The sequence below is a fragment of the Mus caroli genome, chromosome 11 (assembly GCF_900094665.2).
Source record: "Mus caroli chromosome 11, CAROLI_EIJ_v1.1, whole genome shotgun sequence".
In the NCBI taxonomy this organism is placed as follows: Eukaryota; Metazoa; Chordata; class Mammalia; order Rodentia; family Muridae; genus Mus; species Mus caroli.
The window spans coordinates 5,237,361-5,264,336 of record NC_034580.1 but is presented as its reverse complement, the minus strand read 5'-3'; the positions used below and the strand labels follow the sequence as shown (position 1 = coordinate 5,264,336).

The following is a 26,976-nucleotide window of genomic DNA, read 5'->3' as shown; positions in this document are numbered from 1 at the left end:
CCTGGAAACATGACTAGACCCTGTCCTGATGTCAGTGATTTTTATTAGGAGGGCACTGGGATGGTCCTGGCCCCAGGTCCAGGTGATGTGGCCAGACCACAGCTACAAGGAAGGTTCAAGCTCTACCGAGTCCTCCATAGCTTCTTAGCCAGGTTTGCATGTGAGAAACTACACTTTGGTGGGATTCTTTCTCCAGGTCCAAGAGCTTCAGATCCACCTTTAGTAGTTCCGCCCGTTCTGTCTTGCCTGAAATCATCTCATTTGGGTGGTGGGGAGAAGTCTAGATGTCACATCTAAGACTGACAGTGTCTCCAAGCTGGCTGCAGGCACGGTGGCTTTCTCTCTCCCTATTCAGATGTCATATGTGTTCTTAGTAGAAAATGAAACAAAACAAACAGACAAAAAAGAAAAGAAAGGAAGAAAGAAAGAAAGAAAGAAAGAAAGAAAGAAAGAAAGAAAGAAAGAAAGAAAGAAAGAACCCCCCCAGAAATATAAGAGGGAAGTAGCACAGATCTGTGTTCTAGAAAGAACCTGCTGCCTGTTCTCAGCTGCATCTAGCATCATGTCTGTATCTGCCTAGATGTGGTTTGCTGTGTGGTTTAGGATGGTTAGACTTGAGCCCCCTTCGTGGTAGAACAGTGATAAGCATTCAGTAGAAACCATGTTGTGTTTAACATCTTTTCCTTGACTTGTGCTATGTGGTATGATCTCTTCAGTATGAAGTGGGAGCTGGCTCTGCTCTGCTCAGCTGTATGAGGGACACAGTGGCCTTTTTGTTATTGGTGCCCAGTTATTCTCCAGGTTAGATATGTTAAACCTATTAAAATCTTTTAATTAATTTTTAGTGTGTGCACATGTATGTTTATCCATGTGTATGTAGGCTGTGTATTTGCAGGTGGTGCACAGAGATCTGAAGAGGGTTTCAGAGTCCCTGGAGCTGGAGTTGCAAGTGTGAATTGCTCAGGGCAGGTGCTGGGAACTGAACACAGGCCCTGCAGAATAACAGGAAGCTCTCTAAACTGCGGAGCCTTCCTCCCAAACCCTAACTAAATTCAGTTTATTTTGTTTGGTTTGGTTTTTGATATTTTCCACTTTGGAGGGTTTCTTAGGGACACACACCACTGTAGGTGTTGTGTGCTGGTGAGCTCCCAAGCTTGGGCAGGCCCCATTGGCCCACATAGACCAGGATGCATTTCTATTGCAGAACACCTAACACGCCTGCAGAGCCATATAGTTTCCTAGTCACAGCTCTTTTGTCTCTGTTTGCCTTTTGCAGTTGTGTAACTAGGTCTGCATGTCCCATGCCACGTACTCTCTGCCATTGTTTTGGGATCTCTGCTGAGAACCGATGGGTCCTAAATGCTTGTTGTATCCACTCATAGTGTACTCTGAAATCAGGACTCCATTTACATATCGGTAGCACTTGTATAAAATCTACTTAGAAGTTTTTGGGTTTTGTGTGTGTGTATTCTAATAATTACAAATTCTGCTCTGAGACCATCTAGTGTGAATCTCAAGTTCAGTTCTTGTATTCTGAGGGACACCAGGATCTATCTCCCTGGAGTCTTTTATAGATTTAAGGGTTCAGGAATGGGTTGTAAGGCCAACAGGGATGTTCTGAAGGCAGAAGGACTCCAGCTGTGTGAGCAGTAAAGGCTGTGGTCATTTGGGGTAGACAGAGTTCCAAGCTATGACATGGAGCATGTCAGTGACCTTCAAGGGCCCAGAGGGGGAACCTGGCTCTGTCATCTAACAAAGGAGAGGAACTGCCTCCCCAAGCCTAGGGAGACAGATCTGCGGAGTACTGACACTTGACTGCTCTCGATACCTGATATTCAACACAGGCTATGGATTCTGGGAAGCAGGGCTTTACTTTTTGGGGTATCTGGTTTCCCAGAAGGTGTTGTGTTGGGGAAATTTTGGGAAAAGAGCTTTCTTGACCTATTTGTACCACTTATTTTCTGTCCCTACAATCACACTGAGTGGAGGGGAGTTCAGGTGTGAATTGGAATTGGGGTGCAGATGCTTCTGGGTGTTTCATGGGGTGGAAGTTATTAACTGGATTCTGCCGCCAAACAGGCTCTCTGGGGCATGAGCATGGGACAGGAAGTGTTGGCGTGCCATGAAGGGGGATGGCTAGGCTACTCCTCCTGCATATGTTGGCTTTGATATGACTTATGCCTCACTGAGCCTCAACTTTTCTTCTGAAGTGTTGAGTGATATTTTACTGATTGGGGGCAGTGCCCTGTGAACACTTGTAATACTCCTGTAGTAATGTGTGTGTGTGACCTTGGTGTGCAACACAACCCTTAATGCCCACCATGAACTGGAATTAGGACCCGAGGCCTTTCTCCCTGTTGGTAGATGTTTAGATTTAGCATCACGGAGAGTTGCTGCCACAGATTCGTGATTATCAGCCATAGCTCACATTGATGGTGGCTGAGGAACCTCTGTCACCACACCAATGTCTTCTGTATGAGCTGAGTTTGTGGCTGCTCAGCCCTGGAGAGAGGGTGGTCTCACTGTCCCCTGCCTGCTGCCCTTCTATGGAATTGTGCCATCAGGCGACCCGAAGTCCTCTGATACTCTGCACACCTTCTGGGATAAGGAGGATGGTAGTGACAGTGTTTCGTTACTATTGATGATTAGGCTGTGGGACAGCTGTTGTTCTTCCTCCTGGTGGTACTGATGCTGGCATGGCTGGGTGGTTGGTCCACGTGCCATTTAGGCTGGTACAGAAGGAAATCTGAAAAGGACTCATCATGTCTTGCTCTTTGCAGGCTCCTGAGAGTCCCACACCTGCTGTACTCCGTTGTGACAAGCCTTCAAGGTAAGTGTTTCTGTGGGAAAGAAGCTCATTCCTGTGTCCTTGGCCATGGGTCAGAGTTCATCTCCAGAAAGGAGACTAGGATATTCTTTTATCTATCTTGTAGTAATCATAGTGAGTTTTTGAAGGCATGCTAGGGGTTGGTTGGACCCATAGCCTGCTACATGCTAGGCAAGTGATATGCTCACCCCAGCCCACCCCTCAAATACTGATTTAAGAATTAATCATCAAGGTTAAAACATCTCATTTGTAATCATTTCTGAATTTACCCTTGACATCATAAGCCTGCATTGTGGAATGAAATCATCTGTAATTGACTTTTGGTAGATGGTGACTTTGTTAGACATCTGATTGATTGTATGACATCAGTAGTGAGGAATGGGTTGGCATGCCCCAGGGAACAGCTAGCTGGCTGCTGGCAGGGCAGGGGACAGGAGAGGTGGCCTTCAGCTCAGTCTACATGCAGATCCTTTGGGAGGCTGTTGTTCCCAGCTTTCTCTTGAAACCCTCGTTGGGTGAGTGTTCATCCTTTTTCTTGTTATCCTTTTCTTGACTTCCTCTTCCTCCCTTGCAGGCCCGTGGTCCTGAGTCCAGCCATGGAGGACAGCCATGAACTGGACCTTACGTATGTCACCGAGCGTATCATCGCAGTGTCCTTCCCTGCCAGTTGTTCAGAGGAGTCCTACTTGCACAGCCTGCAGGAAGTCACGCGCATGCTCAAGTGTAAGCATGGAGACAACTACCTGGTGAGTGGGGATGATAGCCACGGGGTGGCGGATGGGCTGGAGGCAGGAGTTCCTCAGAGGACTCGTGTGAGGGCCAGGGGTGTCCCCATGCCTTGCTTACACCTGAGGAATGGTTTGGGGGCCTGGAATCTGACTCATGAGTCTAGGGGCCATGTCCTCTACCCTTCTATTGCTAGCTTTGCTGTTGTGTCACGGGCTGTGACAGTTGACTGTAGGGGTGGCTGCTGCCTCTGTCCAGCACTGAGCACGGCTTCTCATCAGTAAGACTGGCTTCTGGGAAAGTAAGGATTCCCAGTCAGAGTTCCTGGTGTCAGGAGGCAGCCATGTCTCCTCTAGTGCATTAGAGAGACAAGCAGGCGGGTGTCCAAGAAACAAGGCAGTCCTTGGGGGCAAATGTAGGTAACGTGGTTTCCCAGCAGGTGTGTATCAGATAAAGGAGACCATATTTGAGCAGAAGTAGAAGAATCTCATGTTGCTCTCTCTGATTGGCCCTGCTCTCTTCTAGGGCTGCCAACCCCAGAGAACTTTTCCTGCTGCTATAATCAACTCTCAGATTACATGACAGCTTCTAGCACCTTCTCTCATGCTGCCACCTTATCTAGGGAGAGCTAATCTTACAAAGCCAACAAGGAGGTTATTGTCACCCTTAGAAGCTTTCTCCCATGGTTAGACCCATGGCTAAGCCATGGCTTCCAGGATAGTCTCTGTATGGACTCCCTATGACCTCTAACAGTGCTACTCCCTGAGGTCCAGCCTGGTTGTGGGCAAGGGAGAGTAGCATCCTAGCCCCCAGGATGGATGGCTACAGCTTTCATGAGACACCTCTGGAGCTGCCTCTGCCTCCAGCACAGCCTCTTCCGGACCAGGGCTCCTTCAGTGGGAAGCTGTCCCCAGAGAAGTCCCTTTCTTCCTACCCTTCCTAAAGAGACTGCCTAGGACATCTCCAAACCTACAAGCCTTTTATGGAAGGCACTTACAGTGCTGGAGCTGGTCAGGATATGGTTTTCTGTGCCCTGCAAGGAAAGGCAGCTGAGTGCTGATGATTCAAGCAGGGCAAGCACAGGGCTAACGCTGAGTAGGCCTGGGAGGTAGCTGGGGCCGAGTTAGGGAGGAACCATGTGTTTTTTGTAGGACTTGAGCCTACAGATAGCTGTGGTTTCTGAGTGGCAGGTCTTAAGCTCAGGCCTTTCCATTCCTGTCTGCTCTGCTGACAAGAGACTGCTGCCTGCCCCCAGGGTATTCCTCATGCTGAGCAGGACCAAGAAGAGCTACTGTATACATGTGGGTGCATAGACCCTGTGTTTGAAAATGTTTGTAGCCATTGAGTTTTTTTTTTTTTTTCTTCTTAAAAGCAAAACAAACAAACCAAACAACAAAAAGGGGAAAGTTTTCCTTGTCTATTTTGGCTCAGGGTAACAAAAGAAAAACGCAGGATTCACAAGGTTCCTGTATTATCTACCCATCCACCCATCCACCCATCCATCCATCCATCCACAATTTACTTTGTTTTTACCCTGTGACCACACACACATTTGTGCATTCCCATCTCTTTTGGTCCCTTTAAAATACAGGTGTCTCCTTCCTCTTTGAGAACCATGATTTGTCTGAAATCTTTTTGTTTATTTGTAGGTATTAAACCTTTCAGAGAAGAGATATGACCTTACAAAGCTTAATCCAAAGGTATGGAATTGATTTCCTCATGTTTGAGCTTTGTAAAGTGCCAGCGATGTGTGTTTTGCTTGTGCAAAAGAAGTTTCTTGTAGGCCTTTGTGGAACATAGCTTGATATCAAGAAGCATTCAGGATTGTTTATATCCTTTGCTTACTTTTAGAATTAAAAGCAATAGTTCCATAAAAAATGAGTACACGTCTAACTTCATCCCATCCATGGCAGCAACTTAGAAAACGTATACAGGTCCAGCATCCCCCATCTGAAAATCTAAAGTTTAAGTTACTCAAGCTAAAACTTGACCTGGAACAATGGCTCAGTGGTGAAGAGCATTTACGGCTCTTGGAGAGAACCTGAGTTCGATCCTCGACACCTGTAGTAGCAGCAGCTAACAGCTACCTGAAATTCCTGCTCTAGGATGGTCAGACGTCTCTGCTCTCTGCAGGCACTGTGCTCATGTGTATGTATTGCCCCCAGGGTCACATACAAAATTGTATGTATCAGTATAGACCATGTAAAGAAAATTCCACACCCTGGAAACTTTGTCCTATATACAATATAACATTACTGAAAATATATAAAATTAACTTGAGGTAATATGCATATGGTGCATGTGAAACAAATAGATTTATTTTGTTTTCAGGAATGTATCCCAAGACACATATGTGCAGATACTCTTGAAATTGAAACAACAGCAGCAATAATATCAACAACAGCAAAAAAATCAAAACCTGTCTGGCCCTACTCGATTTGGAGAAGGGACGCTCACTTATAAAACACCCGTGTCCGAAGAGTAGTGTCCGTGCAGTCCACGGACTTCATTCACAACTCACTCGTTTGCATACATGTGGGCCTTTGTTGAATTGTGTCTGTGTGTTTGCATCCTTAATCATTAGAATAGGCTGATACAGGCTGAACATCCCATAACCTGAGATTAAAATGCTTGCTGTAAAACTCAAAACTAATGTTATGTTCAAAAAGTTCAAATTTAGTTAAATTTACAATTTGCTTCTTTTGGAGTATAGACGCTAAGAAACTGAAAAACAAAACAAAACAAAAACAAAAACAAAAAACAAAAACCACAAACCTCTAAAATAGTTCTGGCCCCAGGCCTTTTGACTAAGGGTCTCTCAGCCTACGAGTACAGTAGACTACAGTACAGAATTTACATGTGTCTTGGTTATGCTGTATGCACAGGGAAGGAGGCCAGAGCTTCATGGAACTGAGGTGCTGCCTGCTTTCACTGTGGTCTCATCTATTGAACTCCTGTCTAGTACTTTCATATATTAAAAAGCTCTGCCCACCCCATCAGGGAAAACCAGAAAGTGGAGAAGAAACAACACCTCCATGTGGCCTGGAGGAGAAACAACATCCCCATGTGCAGAGGTGTAGCCAGAGACTGGGCTGCTTGCTTGGGGCTTTGGCCCTTCTCAGTGATTTTCTAAATTCTTTTACCAAAATAGAGGCAAAGCCTGAAGGTGCTCCCTAGTTTCTGGAGGGCTGGTTGTCCTTGATGTGTGGTCTGCATAGCATGGGAAACATTGCGTTCACTGTATTTGCCAGACTTCTTTTTAGCTTGAGTGGGTAATATTTGACAGCACTGTGGGCCACAGACTCTGTTTAAAAAAACAAAAACAAGACTAAAGATCTTGGGGTCCTAGATACTTTTACAGGAAACTCTGAACTATTTTAACGCCTCTAAAAGGCTTCTATAGAATTGTCACCCAGCTGCAAAGGTGCAGACCAGCGCCTGGTTTAGGTGTGGTCTGCAGGCAACTTGGTAGCCTGCATTTTCGTTCCTATAAAGGAAACTGACTGGCCATGAGCTCATTAGCTTTCAGAAGACGTCTACCCAGCATCCCCTGTGACTCAGGAGTGGATTATGTCACTATGAGATTACCACAGAAGGGTCCAGGAGGTGGAAATCAAGGCACCTCTCTTCTCTGTCTTGCAGATCATGGATGTGGGCTGGCCCGAGCTGCATGCACCTCCTCTTGACAAGATGTGCACCATATGTAAGGCTCAGGAGTCCTGGCTGAACAACGACCCCCAGCATGTGGTCGTCATCCACTGCAGGGTGAGTGTTCCTGCTCCCACAGCCTCTGGGTTCCAGCTGGGCTTCCAGCACTTACGGAGCCACTCAGATTAAGATCAGGCTGTTCACAGGCACCAACTGATTTTCCTTGAAACCATCGAGTTTACAGGATACCTGTCACCTGGTGTGACATGTTCCATGAAGGTATACCTTTTAGATTTCCTATTCATCCTTAAAAACCAAGAAGCCGACAAAGAAACTAAAAAGAACCCCCAATCCTCAGGTTGTCTTTAGAATTTATAGGTCTGAGGTTTCTGGTGTTTCTGGACTTTTTAAAGCTCCCTTCTATCCATTCAATTTTATACTTGTTAATTTTGAGTATTAGTGAAGTTGAAATGAATTGTAATATGATTGAAAACACATGGATCACCAAAGATGAAAACACCACCTAGATATTTTACCCTCCCTCCTTCTGTAAGTGGTTCTGGGCTCTCTTTGTCCAGTTTATGGGCTTCTGATGTTTTCCTTTCATTACTTACTATATAGAGCACTCGTTGCTTTAAACTACTTTTGAAATACCCAGAAAATGTGCTTTGAGAGGTAAGCTTTTAATATGAAATTGTGGTTGCCGGTGCCATCCAAGGTTCACCGTCATCACGGCAGCAGGGCTGGAATCTGCTTGCTTTGCACAATGAGTGCTCCCTTTTTCAGATGCCCGGAATGACTAATAGCCAGACTTGTCTCCGCTAGGGCAGAGGCAGGCTAGAGCTGGACTGCGGTAGCTGCTTTCCTGTGTTACAATGGTTGTAACATGTGCTCAAGCCAGCTCCAGCGTGAAAGAGGCTGTGCTTCCTGTGGGAGTGTTCTTCCACTTTTTACCCCTTTTGAGCCTTGGAACAGAACTGTGGAAACGCAAAAGGCTGTTTCCCACCCTGAGAGTGTACGGCTAAGAGTGGATCCCACCTACCATGTTTTCCTATAATCTGTGAGCTAAGAGCTGGTTAGAAGGTGAAAATTCTTACGGAGTTCACGCTTAGAGTCTGACAGCAGTGAGGCGTGCACACCCCTCTCCCTCCCTCCCCCTCAGGTGTTCACATTCACTGCGGGATGGAGAACTTGTACCTGCACCATGCTGTGAAGCCTGCTTATATGCCGGAGGCATCACATCGGGATGCTTGGCTGGCCTTTTAAAATGAGTGTGGCAGAGTCCCTTGTCCTCAAATTTCTTGGAGAGTTGTAGGATTGCCGTCATTTCTTTACATGTTTGGTACAGTCTGCCTGATGGGAGATTTGGTAGTGACTGGATCCCCTTACCTTGTTGGGATTTTCTGTTGGGGCAGTTGTGTGTGTTGGGGGACTGCTGGCTGTCTACTTTGTGTGTCTGCAGCTGTCCAGAGGAGCCCTGCAGAGAGCTGTTGCATTTTGTGCTGTTGACTGTGGTGGCTCCCTTTCATTTCTGAGTTTTTTTTTTTTTTAATTTTTAATATTTTTATTACATATTTTCCTCAATTACATTTCCAATGCTATCCCAAAAGTCCCCCATAGCGCCCCCCACTTCCCTACCCACCCATTCCCATTCTTTTGGCCCTGGCATTCCCCTATATTGGGGCATATAAAGTTTGCAAGTCCAATGGGCCTCTCTTTCCATTGATGGCCGACTAGGCCATCTTTCGATACATATGCCGCTAGAGACAAGAGCTCCGGGGTTCTGGTTAGTACATCATGTTGTTCCAACAATAGGGTTGCAGATCCCTTTAGCTCCTTGGTTACTTTCTCTAGCTTCTCCATTGGGAGCCCTGTGATACATCCAATAGCTGACTGTGAACATCCACTCCTGTGTTTGCTAGGCCCCAGCATCGTCTCACAAGAGACAGCTATATTTGGGTCCTTTCAGCAAAATCTTGCTAGTGTATGCAATGGTGTCAGCGTTTAGAAGCTGATTATGGGATGGATCCCTGGATACAGCAGTCTCTAAATGGTCCATCCTTTCATCACAGCTACGAACTTTGTCTCTGTAACTCCTTCCCTGGGTGTTTTGTTCCCAATTCTAAGAAGGTGCACAGTGTCCACACTTTGGTCTTCATTCTTCTTGAGTTTCATGCGTTTAGCAAATTGTATCTTATATCTTGGGTATCCTAAGTTTTGGGCTAATATCCACTTATCAGTGAATACATATTGTGTGAGTTCTTTTGTGATTGTGTTACTTCACAAAAATATGGAACGCTTCACGAATTTGCGTGTCATCCTTGCGCAGGGGCCATGCTAATCTTCTCTGTATCGTTCCAATTTTAGTATATGTGCTGCCGAAGCGAGCACCATTTCTGAGTTTTTGAGTCTTCTTTCCTTTTAATCTTAGCCAAAGGTTTGCTGATTTTATTTTACCTTAAAAGCAAGCAAGCAAGCAAGCAAACAAACAAACAAACAAACAAAACAGAACGACAAAATAGTCAGTTTTGTTGACCATTTTATTTTCTGATTCTCTGTTTTATTCTGTTCTCTCTCTATTTTTTCCTCTTATATTAACTTTGGGTCTAGTTTGGCCTTTTCCTAGTTACTTGAAGTATAAATTAAGATCTTCATTTGAGATATTTCCTTCCTTTCTAGATATGGATGCTTATTGCTATAAACTCCCCTCTTAGTACTGCCTTTGTTAAATCTGATACATTTTAATGTGTTTTTCCATTGTAGTTGTCTCATATTAATTTATTTTATGTGTATGGGTGTTTTACCTAAATGTATGTCTGTGAATCACATGCATGCCTGATACCAGGGGAAACCAGAAAAAGACATCTAATATCCTGAAGCCGAATTTTCAGATGATTGTGAGCCATCATGCAGGTGCTGGGAATCGAACCCTGCTCCTCTGGAAGACCAATCAGTGCTCTTAACCACTGAGCCATCTCTCCAGCCCACGTCTCAATATATTTTTAAGTTTTCATTTCAAGCCCTTGTTCGGCTGAATTGCTGTTCAGTAACATGTTGCTTAACTTCTACATAGTTGAGAATTTTTCAAGTCCACCTCCCTACCACCCCACTCAGAATTATACTTTCATAGGATGGTGGTCAGAGAAGATACTTGATAGGGTTTCAGGCTTAACTCTGTTGGGACTTGCTTTGTGGTTTCTTGTAGCTGTTCCTGTGACCTTGAAGCACGTTCTGTTGCTGTTGGTGGGGTGTTCTGTCCATGTGTAATAGGTTCACTTAGTCTGAGAGGTAGCTTGGGTCTGAGTTTTGTAGCTATTTCTTGTGTAGATGATCTGCTGTTGAAACAAGCTGTCAAAAGTCTTGACTGGCATCCCTCTACCCACCTCTGCTTTACACCTGTAACTAGTGCCACAGAAATGACTGATAATACCAGCTATAAAGGCCAGCCTCTGTGGGTCTGGTTTTGGCTGAGCTGACGTTTCCTTATAAAGAGATGTCTGTTGTTAAGACAAACACCATTTAACACAAGAAATGCATTAGTATCCTTAGTAGCTTTATACTTCGTAATGCTAAGAACTGGGACCGCACTGCCAAGAACCTGCCAAGTGTCTGCATTGCTCTCTCCCAGAATGCCCAGCTTCACACAGTTGATTTTGTGAAAACATTGAGTTTGTTCATTTATTTGATTTTAGGAATAGAGCTGGGGGCTAGGGATAAGAGTTCAGTTGTAACGTTCCCTCTTGTGTACACAAGGCCTGAACTCTAGTACGGACTTTTGGTGAGCTACAAATCAGTGACCTGCCAGTTTCGCTTTGCATGGCTTGGGACCATGGTTGGCTAACTTTTCTCAAAGAGGCTAGGTAGCATTTTAGCTCTGCCTGCCATGGGGACTTGCTGATGTCGTCCTGCCTGCTTCTGCAGTGTGGGTGGGGGCTGCTGGAACAGATCAGCCAGTCTCCAGGCAGACAATAAGATGATGATGGTCAAGTTTTGTGTGACTTTCACATCTCACAGACGAGTTCTGTTTTGATTTTTAAAAACATTTTTTTTTTTTTTGCAATGCTTAAAATATGTGATAATGAAGTTTAGTTTACAGATTGTAGGAAAAGAGTAGGTGGTCAGAACGGAACTGGCTTTGGGTTACTGTTTGCAGAGCCCTGTTAGTAGGTCACAACAGTGTGTTCTGAAGTTTCAGACCAGTACATGGTTCTCTGTGAGGCTGCACTGCCCCACAGAGCAGTAGAGGAAGCTCTACTATTGGTAATGTTGACTGTGAATATGGCTGTGTTTAGAAGGATTTCCAGCCTGGGATGTGGTTTCCCTGGGTATAACACCCCCCCCCCCCAATACAGTGAATAAAGTGTGGGGTTCGGCACCAGTGTAGGATACCACCAGCTTACCAGGTTCTGAGGTCCTGCCACTTAGAGCAGTATACACAGATGGCTGTCACTTGTCAGCCCCTGGGCAGACATTCATTCCTGTTTCACCTGCGTAATTAAGTCATGCTAATTGTTGCAGTTGCTGGCATCAGTTCGCCTCACCTAATTGGGAGGTGGTGAGTGACTGGCTGCTGCCGTGTGGATATGCCCTCCGGGGACTTACACAGACACCCAGCTAGCACCTGCTCTTGTTATGGGCCCCTGTGTGAAGATTCCCTGCCTAACTCTGGTGCTCTAATGTTAGGGAGGCAGAGGGGTTAATACTTGTTCTCTGCTACTCTGTTCATGGTTGAGCATGCTCCTGTCTCATTCTGTCGGTATGTAGGATTCTATAGAAAGGACATTGGTTTCTCTCTGGTCTCCTGCAGGGTGGTAAAGGACGCATTGGAGTGGTCATATCATCCTACATGCACTTCACCAACGTCTCAGCCAGGTAAGATGGAGAGGGGGCTCATTTCCATGGGGTGTTGGAAGTTGGTTCACACCTGAGGTCTTCCTGGGAATCATCTTGACCTGACTTGTCCCTTAGTACCAGAGTGTTCTGTGCCTAGTCTCATTGTCCAGCAGGATGGGAAAGATATATTCCTGTTTGGGCTGTTCTGTGTGACTGATTCCCAGGAGCTCTATGGAGGCAAGCAGACTAAGTGAGCCCAGTTATTCCCTATGAAAATAGCCGTGTTGATGTCACCCCGTTGAAAATCCTCACTAGATTACTGCATACCTTGTAAATTTGATATAAACAGCCATCATGTTCTGTATGTTCTGAAAGTCCACTGTATGTTTTTCTCTAAGATGATAGGACCCTGGTCTGAGCCCAGCCATTGTGGCAATGGACAGTCAGGGTGTCTCCTGATGTGCTTTCTGAAGAAAGGCTAAATTTCAGTTTGGAAAATGTCATTGTTGGGTAGGAGTATAGTTTTGTTTAATGCACTTGCCTAGTGGGTGCAAGACCTCAGCATCCTTCCCAACCCTACACATGAAAATCATTTGTAGGCTCCTGGCTGCAGGAGCTATATGCCCAGGCCAGTCATTTGCACACTCCTGGCTGCAGGAGCTGTATGCCCAGGCCAGTCATTTGCACACTCCTGGCTGCAGGAGCTGTATGCCCAGGCCAGTCATTTGCACACTCCTGGTCGTCTCAGGAGCTGCGCTGTGTTTTGTGCCCAGGCCTTTCTATCCTAAGGAAATAAAAGCCTTCTCAGCTCCCTTATGAGCCTCCTCCTTTGCTGTGTGAAGGAGTAAAATTGGACTTTTGGAATGTTTTCTCTGGAAACAAATCAAGAGGCTGGTGCTTGCCAGGGAGGAAACCCTACCCCAGGGTGAAAAGCAGAGCCCTGTGGGTTTGAATAAGCATCGTGTGTGTGCCAGACACATTCAGATTCCCAGGCACATTGGCCCCTCAGTTATGTAAAGGGAATTTGGTTGGAGACCACACTTGGCCCAGTTGTTTCTTAGTACAGACCACCCGAGTGAGCATCGCTATCTATCCTCCATAGTTAGAGAAATTTCTCCAGCTGCATCTGAGGAGTCAGCTTTGTTCACCAAAGCATATCCCCCAAACGGTAAAACCCTGCTCTCCTTGTGTTGGTACACCACAAGCAAATGTTAGGAAGCATTCGTGAGTCTGTCTGGGCCTCAGCTGCCTGTCCTTACCTGGACGGTGGCAACTGTAGCTGAACCTCCTAGTGCTGTGACCATTCTGCCTGTCTCGACCCCTAGAATATTTCCTATAGCGTCATACTGGGGTCTGAGCTAATGCTGCCGTTTAGTAGAGGTCAGAGTGTTCTTTTCCAGTTAAGTGGGTGGACATCCCACCTTGGAAGCGTCTCCCCTGTATGGCTCTGCAATCCGTGGGTGTGGTCATTACTTATTTAGGCATTTGCTAGGTCTTCCTACCCGGGTTGCTTCCCGTTTTCTTTCGCACCCAGGAGTGCTGTTTTCCCACGTGTCTGATTCTTCCTATCCCCTTGGGTTATATTGTAGACACCACAGGGGACACACCTGATTTTAAGAGTCACAAACGACAAGTAACCCAAAACAGAAACTGCAGGTTACAGAGAGAGAGAGAGAGAGAGAGAGAGCATTTTTGTTCCAGGCACTCTGAAGAGTTTAGAAGATGAAGCCAGAACTCATTACGAGAGAACTAAGCATCCTGCGACCCGTGAGCATTAACACTGGCTAGGTTGCTTTCCCAGCAGTTAATCAAATGATGGGATCCCAGAAAAGGCAGTGCCTAGCAGTCAAAGACTCGATATGAAACTGTGTCTTCTAACCTGAAAGACCTATGCACTGACTCTTTGACACGTTCTGGGCTCAGATGGACCCTCCTCCTTCTGTGACAGCCTCACTGGCCAAGCTCTGTGTTGAGACAAACACATGGAGTGAAGTCAGTGGTCACTCACACTGAACTTAATTTAGAGTGTTTTCCTTTGTCCTCCTTATTTTTGCATATATTTTGAAAATGTTATGTTTAGAATTCCTAAATGTGTCCTTTTTTTTTCCCAATGGAAAACTTATATACCTATCTGATTTGTATTTGTTTTTTGAGACAGGGTCTCACTGTGTAGACCCAGCTGGCCTAGAACTCAGACCTTTGCCTGCCTCTGCCCTCCAAGTGCTTCGATTAAAGGCACGCACCACCATGTCTGGCTGCCTATGAGATTTTAAAAGATACTTTTGTTTTCAGTAAGTCTTATTTCATGGTTTAAGACAGCTCAGTGACCCTAGGATGCCCCACACTGAGATTTCCAGAAGGGTCTGTAAATTCTGCTCTGAACATTGGGGCCGGTCTCTGAAGGTCAGGGAGGCTGTTAGAAAGTAGATTGACTTTCTGTGGAGTTACATTAGGAATAACCATGAAGCCCAAGGCCCTACACATACTTCCCAGCCACCAACCCTGCCCCGTTCTCAACTCCAAGCTTTCTTTGAAACTGCTTAGCAGTGTCACATATTATACTTCCAAGACTTCCTTCTGTACACATTCTTGGCTTTTTCTGAAGGGTCCTGAGGCTGGGGGGCCTGCAGCCCATTCCTCTCCCTGTGAGACAGTGGTACATCTAAGTGTCACACCCTTAGATAAAGGAGTTCAGACAGGAGTTCAGCGTGGCTCCTACTTTGAACTGAGTGCACTCATGCAGAAAGACGGTGGGCTGTGCATGGACAAGTGCAGCTCCTTGTGGAAGAAGGTCACTGACAGACGTGGGACGTGCACCCAAGCCATCCATCTGTGAGGGGCTGGGCATACCACTGACCTGACATACTTACTTATTCTTCTCACCCCTCTCTCTCCCTCCCTGATTCCCCAGTGCTGACCAGGCACTGGACAGGTTTGCAATGAAGAAGTTTTATGATGACAAAATTTCAGCTTTAATGGAACCCTCCCAGAAGCGGTATGTATCTATCTATCCTTGGGACCAGAGGAATATTCTCTGACAACTTCTCTGCATAACCATTGTGTCTTACCTAAGAATATGAGGGAGGGCTTTGCTGGTTCCCAAGGCAAGGATATGAGTCTCATAGGCCTATGTGTTTAGTAAAAGCCTCGTGTCTGGTGAGAGCCTGTGTGCTCTCACCCGTGGCTCATTCCCAGAGAGGAAGACACAGAGCCACAGCTCAGTTCAGCCCTGAGAATCCTTGTCTCCTTCAGATAGTGAGCTTTGCTGTCCACAGCCATGTTGAACTCATTTCTGTCTGCTAGAACAGGGATCAGGGAACTTGGTGGAGAGACTAGAGGGTGGATGTTTCAGACTGTGGTTTTAGCTCACCAGTCTTCTAACATCAATGTTAGAGACATATCTAGTATGGAAATGAATCAGTCTGATTGTGTTCTAGTTAAGCTTTATTGACAAACGTGGGGTGTCAGATCATCATAGGCTGACTTCTATTCTACAGTGTCAGCTTGTTGAAGCTGGAGAGAATTTCTCTTGGCTGTTCCCTGCCAGCCTGTTCTGGTTGCAACATATAGTAGCCCCTGAAATGTTGGGGTGTGGCTGTCAGGGAACAGGGCTTTCTCTTTTTGAGGCACTCACATAATTGCATTGTAGTTTTGTCTTAATTTCAGAATTTGTCCAAGAATTCTGAAGGCAGCTGTAAAATGGCCCCCAGTTTGGAGATAAGATTTTGTTTTAGCCCCAAACCTTTGTATGTGATCTTGATCCTTGACATCTGCTTTCTCTAATACAAATGCCGGCTAGGCCAGCAGACATGATGATTCTAGTGGTCTGGGCTCACTCAGACAGTTTTCGGTTTGAAAGAATGTGGGCTCCATTTTGGGATCATGGGTTGGAGCCAGGGTCTGTTCTGTTTTGAGCAACAGGCCCTGACAGGGAAGCAGCTTTTCCAGACTTGACTATATTATGGTGATTTATTCCACTCGAGCAGCCCCTGTTCCGCTATGAACCCATGAACTATTATTTTTCCACTGAGCAGTTTCCAAAATGGCAACGTTCCTAAGACTTGCACAGAAGCTGAGGTGCAAACAAGATGCAACTCCCACAAATGCATGGACTCAACAGGCAGGCGTGGCCGCCAGGGCTCACGGCTTATAGGAGAGAAGGAATAGCTTCTAATGATACTGGGAAGTGTGAAGGAGAAAGAGGGAAAACATCTCATTTTAAAGTGCTTCCAGCTCAGCAGGGTTCAAGTTTGCATTCCAGTTTACTGCTCTGCCCTTGAGATTAGGGCTGCCTTCTTTCTGTCTCTTTTCTTGCCAGCTTGCCTGGTGCCTGCATTAGAAGACACAAACCAAATAATTATTGAGTGGTCTAGCAACTGGGATAAATAAACCTCAGGAAACATGGGAGAGACCAGGAGAAGGTGACGATTGCACTCATGGGCTGTGCATCCCACTGTTTTCTGAATGCCTGTGGGCAGGGCTGCTGTTCTGCAGGTTATGTTAGGACCAAAGTCAGGAAATTATTTCAAAGTAAAGATCGCAGTTAACTCTATTGAGGATGAGGGAGAAACTTAGGATTTGTGGCTGTCTCAGTATTTTAAGCAACCATGGAAAAAGAAGGTATCACCAGGACCTTCCAAAGAGGACTGGATCTAGAGCCTACCTATAACCTGCAGATGCTCAAGGCCCTTACATAAAATGGCCTGGACTTTGTGTAGAGCTGATGTGTATTCTTTTGTGTTGTGTACCCTGTGCGTTTTCAAATTTTTATTAGTGTATAAAATAATAGATTTCATTATAACATTTGATAAATGGATATTATGCATTATTCTTATATTTATACCTCTTATCCTCTTCTGTACCTCCTCTTCTCACTGGTCCTCTTTCTTACCCCAAACAGTTGTGTGTGTGCGTGTGTGTGTGTACACATACGTAAACTCTAGGTTCACATATGAGAGAAGACATATTACCATGATGGTCTTTAGTTCATCCACTTTACTTTCTTCTTTCCAGCTGACTATCCATCCACTCTAAACCTTCTAGGTTCCATATAACACTGAACACAGCATATACAGAGTGCCTAGCTGTTACACTGAACACAGCCTAGCTATTACACTGTTCCAGTAATCATTAGGGGTACATGGGGTAGCAATCCCAGATATAACTTGCATGTCTCAGGTAAAGATCAGGGTTCTTATCCTCCAGGACATAAGAATAAGGACAGTCCCCCAAACCACACCCAAGATGTGTCTTGACAGGTGGTATTCTTGAGGGAAAGCAGGGTCGGCCTGTGCCCTGAAATCCTGGAGCTCCCTCCCCTTTCACACTATTTTCTGAGCATATACTCTTCAGTCACGACTTGGGGTGCAGCTTCCTGATCCCTCACCTCTCAGTACCACCCACTTAGCTAGTTTTTTTCCATCTTCAAGGTAGCTCAAACGATTAATGGAGGTCAGAGGTCAACCTTGGGTGTCATTCCTCAGGTGCCATCCACCTTGGTTATTTGGAGCAGGACCTCTCACTGACCTGCAGCCTAAGTATAGAGTCCCAGGGGTCCCCCTGTCTCTGTCTCCCCATCTCAGGGACGACTCATGCATGAGGACTGAACCCACAGAAAAGCCATTCATGGTAGCCTGAACCATGTCCCAAGCTCCATGCTCCATCTCTCAGACCACAGGGCATATTCTCTAGTTGTATATAGTTCTATTCTCCTTTATCCAAAATGCCTCTAACCTGTGTGAGTAAGTGTGAGTGAGTGAGTGAGTGAGTGAGTGAGTGAGTGAGTGTGCATGTGCGTGTGCGTGTGCGTGTGCGTGTGCGTGTGTGTGTGTGTGTATACCTGGTTGAAACCTTGGACTTAGAACCTATGTGGAGACCTTCTTACTGTGGTTTCTCTTTGCGTGGGTCCACTGTGAGCTGAGCACCCCCTAGTGGGCGGCTGGGAAGATGACAGTAATTAAGTTTCAATGAGGAAAAACTGAGACCTGGTCCATGAGTGACTCTCTATCGCAGCTTCCTCATGAGCAAGCTTGTGTAGAAGCACACTTCTGCTGTTATTAGCTGTTGCTGTACAATGGAAGGCATACTGCTTTTTCTTTTTGTTTTTATTTTATTTAGTTATTTATTTTTTAGGGAGGGTCTTGTGCAGCCTGGGATAACCTTAAACCTGTGATTTTTCTGCCTCTGTTTCTGTAGTGCTGGGATCACAGTTATGTTACCATGCCTGGGGGCTGGGGGAGGGCAGGGGGCATCAAACCACAAAACACTTGGGGCAGCAATCCCAGAGAGTCAACCGGCATCATGAAAGCCTCCCACCTGTAATATTGTTAGGAGCTGGTGGCCTCTGGGCAGGGAGAAGTCTCAGATCTCTGAAGAGTGTCTCATACAGAGAGTGGGAGTCAGCCGGGCGGTGGTGGCGCATACCTTTAATCCCAGCACTCGGGAGGCAGAGGCAGGCGGATTTCTGAGTTTGAGGCCAGCCTGGTCTACAGAGTGAGTTCCAGGACAGCCAGGGCTACACAGAGAAACCCTGTCTCGAAAACCCCCAAAACTAAAAACAAACAGAGAGTGGGAGCCACAAATCTTCAGGCTGCAGAGCCACATAGGATTTGCTATGTCTGAGGAAATGTTGGATGTGCATCGGAGAAGGAAGTGACCATTACAAACACAGAGCCCCTGAACTTCCAAGTCCCTCTGTGTGAAGGTCTGTCTTATTTGAGGGAGTCATGGAAGAGCCACCCACAGCAGGTCTGGATTACCACAGAGTCCCTTCACAGGAAAGATACGTCAAGGACATATATTTCCTAGCGTCCAGGATTGCCCAGAGCTGGGAAGAGGCAGAGCTATCTTAAGCAGGGTCTTCGGTATTCTACCCAGGCCTGTGTGTAAGTCCATTACCTTTGTTCAAGGCCACCCACCCAAGGGGACTGATGAGCTCTGCTGTGTACAGAGCGCAGCTGACGGGTCACAAGCTGGTTCTCCCGTCCTGCACTTCTCTATAGGAGGCTCGGAACCTTTGCAGTTAACTCCTGGGGCTGGACACCCATGGCCTGCTTCCCTGAGTTTCTGGGGAAAGACATCAGGCTTCTGTAACTAGGGAAGTTTTGCCTTCATTGTAACAGTGTAGCAATGTGCCACTGGAACTGTGGGATGCTGTCACCACCTGACTGTCACTGTGAGTTTTCCCTACAGTGAAGGGAATGCTTGTGGATTATATTAAAGCTTTCCAAAAGGGTGTTTGCAAGTTGGGAAAACACTAAAAGTTTTCTGTTTGGTTTATTTTGCCTCCAACTCAGCTGTTTAACCATGATCTCCGTCTGCATTCCAGTGGGCATTTGAAATGTTTTTGTTCTAAGGTAGAGCCCGTGACTGACTGCATTCATCCAGGGGCTTGGTGAAGGTCACTTCCTGCTTCCTGCTTGCTGCAATGGACCATTAGTTTGATAGCAGGTCATTTCTTCCTTCTTGCAATGAGTGTAGTACTTTGTTGGAGAAAGGCAAGAAAGCAGACAGATTCCAAGGGACATCTTGAAGGATTTGGTGAGGATTGGAGCCTTGGGGCATTGGCTACTTCAGGGCTTCCATGGGAGCAGGATACAGTTATGCCAGGGAGGGCAGAGGAAGGAATGCTGGAGGCCAGAGGACCATCAGGCTGTGGCAAGGGTACAGCTCACACTGCGGTCATTGCTACTGGGCCATGCTTTACGAGGAACCTTTGATCATACACAGCGTGGAAACCTCTCTCCTGACTGACATGTGTGTGGAGGGCTGTGACAGTCAGCTTGGATGATCGAAGTCAGTGCCGGAGTTCATATGGCAAAAGTCACATCAGTATATATGAGTGGCCATGGGTGAACCTCAGCTGAGATGAGAGTGCTTTGGAGGTGTGTGTGTGTGTGTGTGTGTGTGAGAGAGAGAGAGAGAGAGAGAGAGAGAGAGAGAGAGAGCAGAAGGTTAGGGGCCATTGATACCAGCTGCTCGTCATGGCTCATGTGAGTGGAATGAGCAGCTGGCATGCCCCATGTCACTCTGTTTGCCATGCTGGCCTTGCTGGTGATGGGCTTGGGAACAGGTGAGGAGACCTCCAAGGTGTGAGCATCCATGTGTGAAAGAGATCCCAGCACTCAGGAGGTAGAGGCAGGCGGATTTCTGAGTTCGAGGCCAGGCTGGTCTACAAAGTGAGTTCCAGGACAGCCAGAGCTATACAGAGAAACTCTGTCTCGAAAAACCAAACACACAAACAAACAAACAAAAAATCACGATGGTGTCAGCAGTTCTCAGAGCTGTGGGCGGGGCTTCAGCGAAGCAGTGACTCCCCATGACAAGCATAGGATGATAATTGTTCGTTGTATACAGTGGGACAAGGTGTCCCCAGGATCTTCAGATGCAGTTCCCTTTCTGTACTGCCTGCTGCTAGACTCAGCAGCTGTGAATCGGCTGTGGAGTCTTAGCCGCCGTCTCCTGCAGGTACGTGCAGTTTCTCAGCGGGCTACTGTCTGGAGCCATGAAGATGAACACCTCACCTCTGTTCCTACACTTCGTCATCATGCATGGTGTCCCCAGCTTTGACACTGGAGGAGGTGAGAGACTTCCCCAGCCTAGAGTAGAGAGAGCCCTAAACAAGCAGCCTTTTCCTCCTGTGATACCTAGGTTCTGTTCCTATGGTTACCGTGTGTCAGCAGAGCTCCAGCTTTGGGATTACAAATAGCCTTGTAGCCAGTACATGAAGTCCCGCTAGGCCAGGGACTGAATCAGCAGCTCTGTAGAGGTTCAGCTGTGTGCTTCTTCTCAAGGTTTCCCCAGCTTTGAGATGATCCCGCGCAGTAGACCATCCCCTAACTCACCATCCTTCCTTCTGCCTCTGGGGCATATTCCCTGACTCCCTGTTTCATGTAGGCACTCCCAGCACATGGCCAGAGACCTTGCCCCCGGTCCCCTGCAGGTGCTCACAGCTTATGTCGGGGACAGAGCCTGTCTCTTGCTCCCTGGCTGCACCCATGCAGGTGCTCAATCATCAGTTGATTGTAGCTATAGCTTTGGGTCCCCCTGTTCACCAGGAGTAAGGTGAACTTACAGAACTACAGGTTGTCTTTAACTCCCTGCCCCATGGCCTTCTGGTTGGAGGTTCAACCATGTTCCTTTGTTGGTGGAACATCTGTGCATGTATGTGTTCATGATCCTGTCTTTCCTTGGCCTGTGCCTCTCTTTCAGCTTGCCGGCCCTTTCTGAAGCTCTACCAAGCTATGCAGCCTGTGTACACATCTGGAATCTAGTAAGTGCCTGGCGTGTGCTAGGTTTTTCGGGTGACTTGGGGAAGGATTGTGAAATGGGTTGTCTCTCCCACAAGAAGTAGAGCAGGGAGGGCCAGTCATGCTAAGGTCCGTAAGCTGCTGTTCTGAGAGGTGCATGGTCCCTGCATCTCTAGTTGGCTCCAATGGGTGCTGAACAGTGGAGCCGCTGGGACAGAGGGGCACCATTACCGTTTGGAAGCTGGTCTACTGGAAAGCGCTAGAACAAAGTCACCCATGGTTTTTACATTCCCCTTAGTGTTTCAGGTATCCGCAGAATTTGTATGGCTTCCTAAGTTTGGTTTGCAGTGATGTAGATAGCACTTTGATTACAGTGACAGGAAATGAGAAAGATGGTAGATATCCTGGCACCCAGAAAGACTCATTATTTTTTTTCTGGGCTCAGATTCTCCCCCTGCCCCATGCTTTCTTTCATGCAAGGATGACACTGTGGACATTGTATCCTCCAATTGTCACAGAAGCAGAGTCTGTCCCCACCTTGGTACCTCTCCTGGCTGAGGCAACCCTAAGCATGACTTTTCCAATCTGGGGCTATGATGATGCTAGAATAATTCACCCCAGTTCAGAGCTTTCTCAAACCTTTTGACTGATTTCCACAAGGTACAGCCTCTGAGTTCTGGGCTATTTGTGTAAAATCTAGTCATTTTCTCAGCTTGGACTGTGTGGTCATGAAGTCGTGGAACTAGCTGTATAATGAGCTATTTTCTTGTTCATCTGAAGCAATGTCAGCTCTGAAAACCCCAGCAGGATCCGCATCGCCATTGAGCCGGCCCAGCTGCTGAAGGGTGACATCATGGTGAGTACCCACAGGCTATAAAACCATTGTGTCAGCCACCCGGGATAGTGACCTGGAAGGCAAATTGATTTTGCCTTAGAACAAAACCACCCGGTTTACAACCTCCTTCTCAAAGAAGGGGAAGTAACCAACAGGAGAATGGAGAAGAGCGTGACCCTCAGGACTGTAATCTGTGAGTAAAAGTATTTTAATTACAGTGACAGATCTTTGTCCTTGATCATCTTTTATAACAGAGCTCCTGGGTCTGTGCAGAACAGAGTCCCTACTCAGCCACAGCCCTCTGAGCATCCCATTCCCTGACCTCCATTGTGATCGCAGGCCTCCAGAGTATAGCATAGAGAGCCAGACTCTAGTGTATGACTGGTGTTGTTACAATGTGGCTATAATGATGAACACAGTGATTTCTCCAGATAATTTTGTTCTTGGAAGAGATTAAACATTACTTTTTCCACCTCCTGTCTTGACTACAAAAGAATCTCTATGTGTAAAGTAATTTTCGGAAAGGTTTTGTTAGAAAGCCTGCGAGGCTTGTGCACAGCTTCTGACATGTGGAGAACAATTTAGATATGATCTGTTCGTGGTCTTGGCAGACCTACTTTGTTGAGATGATGGGTGATTTAGGAATTTGTGTTGCATTTTATTGTACATAGCTCACCCAGCGTGGGCACCTCCCTGTTTTCAAAGACAGATAGACTGACACTCAGACCTCATTATGAGTGGTGGGAGGTTGGGGAAAGCCTAGATGAGCAAGCTGACTGGAGATTGGGTGTGTAGCTCCCATCTCCTCACTCTCTGGAAAACAAATGCTAAGCTTCTATCTGAGCTTTCTGTTCATGGGCTGGTGGCTTCCGAGTCTTCTACGGCTGGAGAGTAGAGACAATCCAGAAGCTCAGTCCACTGGGAAGTGACTCGTCTCTCCTCCAGCTGCCTTCCTCCCTCTGTCTTCTCATCTCCTCTTGTCTTTCCTCACATACCTCCCTTCTTCTCCTCCATTTTTTCCTTCCCCCTCTCCGTTCCCCTCTCTTTTTGCCCCTCTCAAATTTTTAATTTTTACTCAGGTGTCTTGAGCTTCATTTTGTTGTTGTTGCATTTTTTGTCATTGTTTGGTTTTGGAGTTTCTAGTCTTAGCACTGGACACAGGAAGGAGAGAGGGAGAGGGTGGTTTCTTTGTCTTGGAGATGCCTCCTGGCAACATAGTCTCTATTGGAGAAGAGAAGCTGACGATGCTGCATAGGCCAAAGGAGCCATACCTGTGTGGCTCAGGAAGGCCACAGTGGTGTGGCTTCACACTTCCTGGTGGGATCTTCCCTAGCATGTGTGTGTTTGTGAGGAAGCTCATCAAGTTGGAAAGGGACATGCCTGGTCCTTTTTTCTTTTGGGGAGCTGTGGCCTCTGCCTAGTGAGAACCTTGCTTAAGTTTTGTGAACATGAGAGGAACAAACTCACGTCAATATTCCAGGACAGTGCCCAACACTGGGATGTGGGTGGGTGGGTGGAGGGGCAGGATAGGGGATTGACCACATCATGCCATCCTGAAGCATTTCAAGCCTTGTCACTATCAGCAAGGTTGGTCACCTTCTCTCTCCTCTAGAGGAGCCCCTGGTTAGGCACCACTACCTTGCACTATGTGCCCCGCAGCAGGCAGCAGTCAGAACACAGGCCCCAGTAGACATTGTATGCACTGTGGCCACTGGGAAATGGGTCTATGCATATGTGGAACTGTTTAGAAAGTCTGTGGCTGGGAGGTAACTCTTGGCCACTGAGGTGGTTCAGAGAAAGATCAGGTGGCACAGCTAATGCGTGGAGCTCTGCATGGGTGAGGGAGCTCTGCATGGGTGAGGGAGCTCTGCATGGGTGAGGGAGCTCTGCATGGGTGAGGGAGGTGTGGCAGGCATGCCTGGACTTGGCTCTGTTCACCCTTGTGGAGCTGGCTGTTGCGTTAGCTCAGGAAAGTGTTCCTGTGGATTGCTGCCGTTTACCAGTTGGCTAGGTGAATGATGATGTTGGTAGCATCCAGAGGTCACCTGGAGGCAGTTCTTATCACATGTCAGTGACCCGTGGCTATTGAGTGACATTTATAAGCAGACTATTATTTGAAGCTATTAACCTCAGGATCTGTACTGTTCTGTCCCTTTGTAGGAAGTTTGAACTGATGATATTTGAACCTTCAGGAAAATTTAATTTCCAACTTGAACTTGCAAGCCCATTTGGTGCCCGGTGGGGAACCTCTTTAGTGTCAGTTGTGGGGTGATGGTCAGCACTGGGATAAGGGAGGTTATTGTGGTAATAATTAATCTCAATTGGAGGTTTCTACCGTACCTTAGATCATTCATTTCCCAGATAAAAGAAACAAAACTTTTATATTTATAATAAGCCTTAGACAGCCCTAGAACTGGGTAGCCATCAACCCTCTGGCTGTTTTGCCTACTTCCCTGTCAATAACCTGGAGATATGACTTGCCATGTTACTCCTGGGCCACTCTTACTCCAGCTGGCCAGCTGTCATGGCCAGTTCTCACGATCCCTTACTCCATGGCGTCTTCCTCTCTCTCTCTTTTGAGACCTGAGAAGGAAGAAATATTATCTGAGTATGTAGGAAGCACAAGAATGCAGCTTTCAAAAATTATAGAAACGACAGAGACAGCTGGCCACCTGGAGAGTCTCTAATATTCTCTATAACATTGGATATTTATCTTTAGCCTTCTGGCCCAGAACCTAATCAAAGCAGAAATTACGAAGGATTTGCTTACCCTGTCATGGCAGAGCTTGTCAGTCACCTTCCTGCACCTGTTTGTCCTCTTTGGACAGCTTTTTGTCTGGACATGAAGTTAGGGCATTTTCTTTGCCCAGTGCTAGCTTGCCACAATGGAAGCAACTCCAGATGGAGGTTTTGACGTTCATCATTTTTTACCAAGGTGAATGGGGGTACTGCCAGGAGTCGACATGTCTTAAAATAATAAAATTATGTTTAAATGCCATATTGTGTGACTCTCTGAGGCTTTTGAAGACCATATATCTATTTACAGCATATCTAACAGACGTTGCTTGTCTCCAGGTACCTACTACATGTTTAACAGAGGATTATATTTCTATAATAAATCTAGACTAGTATCTAACATGACCATGAGCTTGATTGACTGACTCTTAATTTTCATTACTTAATTATTTTAAATAGTTTGTAATTAAAAGGACTGGGATTAAACCTTGTATTTTTAAATGAGTTGCATAGGCATAATACCTATGCAAGAGCTGAAATTTACATATATTATATTGTAACAAAATTGACCTTAAATTTTGAATCAATATTCAAAGATTCATGATAATGAAAACCTTAAATCTATATTAATATGTAGCATTTGTACCAATGGAACAGAACTAACCTCCTTTGAGGATACCAATAGCTCTACCTTGAAGAGTAGAGGAGGCATTGAGTAGTCAGGGAGGAACCAGTGCCATGGTTCCAGCTAGGGCATTTCTGCATCGTGTTTCTCCCTGTCTTTATATAGGACACAGAACTCACGAAGTCCTGTGCGAAAGGGAAGGATCAAGGCAGGGACAGCAGCAGCCCCTGGGAGCCCAAGGCACCTTGGAGAGCAGTGCTGTCCTGGAACCAGAAGCAACCTAATGTGAAGTGTTTTTAGAAGCAGAAAGTGACTAGCAGTGGGTGTTTGGGTGATCCCAAGAGCCAGTGAGCCTGTCCTGGGTGTTCTGCACAACCAGTCATGGAGGCCAGGAGCCAGTCTCTGCTGAGAGCTGACGTGAGGGTGCTCCTGGGACCAACAGACCAGGGCCACGGCATGTCGGGATGTCTTTAGAAGTATGTTGTAGTTGAGCGTAAGCATAAGGCTTGTGTTGAGTTTGTATCAAGAAGAAGGGCTGTGCTGGTTGGAGGAGTTGTGAGCGTAGGCCCCGCCCCTTTCTTCTTGCTGGTTGCCCTGTCTGGCCTCACTTGTTTAGGCTACGGCTGTAGAACACTGTTGCACTGGGGTACTTAAATGTTCACGTGTGTTTACATGGTTGCACACAGATGCTTACATGGATGCTCACTTACATAGTTCTGCAGATTGGAAGTCCAATGTTCAGGGCTGGTAGGCTCCATATCTAGTGGGGACTTGGTTTCTTATGTATAATAGCACTATGTCCCTGTGTACTCCCCTACAGGAAAAGGGTCTGGAGTCTCTATAGGGGCTAATGGCATTCCGAAGGCTTAGCCTCCTGACTTCATCGTGCCTGAGAGCTCCCATATTCTCCTACTGTCCCCGTGGAGTTTAGGGGCTACAGACGTAATCCATAATACAGGTTGATATCTCCCCAAATGCTCTGGCTGCTGCCTGCCTGGCATCTGTTCTCTCAGGAGCTTCTCTGCTTACTTTCTAGAATTTTCTCTTTGCCTCTGACTAGGCCCTCAAGCCTCCTGGTCCTCCTCCTGTCTAATTCAGGTTTAGAAAAGGGAAACTTGAGCATAGACCCTCCACTGTCCAGCTCAGTGGTGGTAGCCTCTCTACCCATGATAGCTGTGGTGCCATATCTGTGTGCTTGCCTCTTTGACTTGCTAAGACCCTTTGGAGCAGAGCCTTCCCTAGACGCCTGGCAGCTGCCTTTGATCTGGTGTTGGAGCCTTCACCCTCCTGCCCCAGGCTGCTTCTCTCCCTTTCCTTGTTTGTGCAGCTCCAGAGAAGCTGCAGTTAGATCTTTGTAAGAACTGGGGATGGCTTTCCCAAGGATCTGTGGGCCTGGTGTGATATGGAGCAGCGTCTTAGCTGTGCTCTTATGGAAACAGAAGCCAGCTATGCCGGAAAACTATGGTGCACAATGTGTGAGATTCAGGCTTGAGGGCTC

The 26,976-nt window shown here is 46.6% G+C and overlaps 1 protein-coding gene and 1 non-coding gene across 4 annotated transcripts in view; one reads left to right on the top strand and one right to left on the bottom strand.

The window, feature by feature from the left end:
* Positions 1-26,976, top strand: part of Tns3 (tensin 3) — a 233,443-nt gene that overhangs the window by 113,945 nt on the left and 92,522 nt on the right. For all 3 annotated transcript variants that reach the window (XR_003838006.1, XM_021176014.2, XM_029483501.1), the window contains 9 exons: positions 2,781-2,830; positions 3,402-3,573; positions 5,203-5,253; positions 7,196-7,318; positions 12,009-12,073; positions 14,946-15,029; positions 20,501-20,613; positions 21,245-21,305; positions 22,063-22,138. Coding sequence is in view for 2 of the 3 variants with exons in the window: in XM_029483501.1 (XP_029339361.1) it covers positions 2,781-2,830; positions 3,402-3,573; positions 5,203-5,253; positions 7,196-7,318; positions 12,009-12,073; positions 14,946-15,029; positions 20,501-20,613; positions 21,245-21,305; positions 22,063-22,138 (795 nt within the window). In the remaining variant the exon portion in view is untranslated. The remainder of the gene's footprint in view (positions 1-2,780; positions 2,831-3,401; positions 3,574-5,202; positions 5,254-7,195; positions 7,319-12,008; positions 12,074-14,945; positions 15,030-20,500; positions 20,614-21,244; positions 21,306-22,062; positions 22,139-26,976) is intronic.
* On the bottom strand, positions 9,486-9,592 carry LOC115032754. The gene has a single exon (XR_003838354.1). It is a non-coding gene; the product is annotated as a U6 spliceosomal RNA (small nuclear RNA).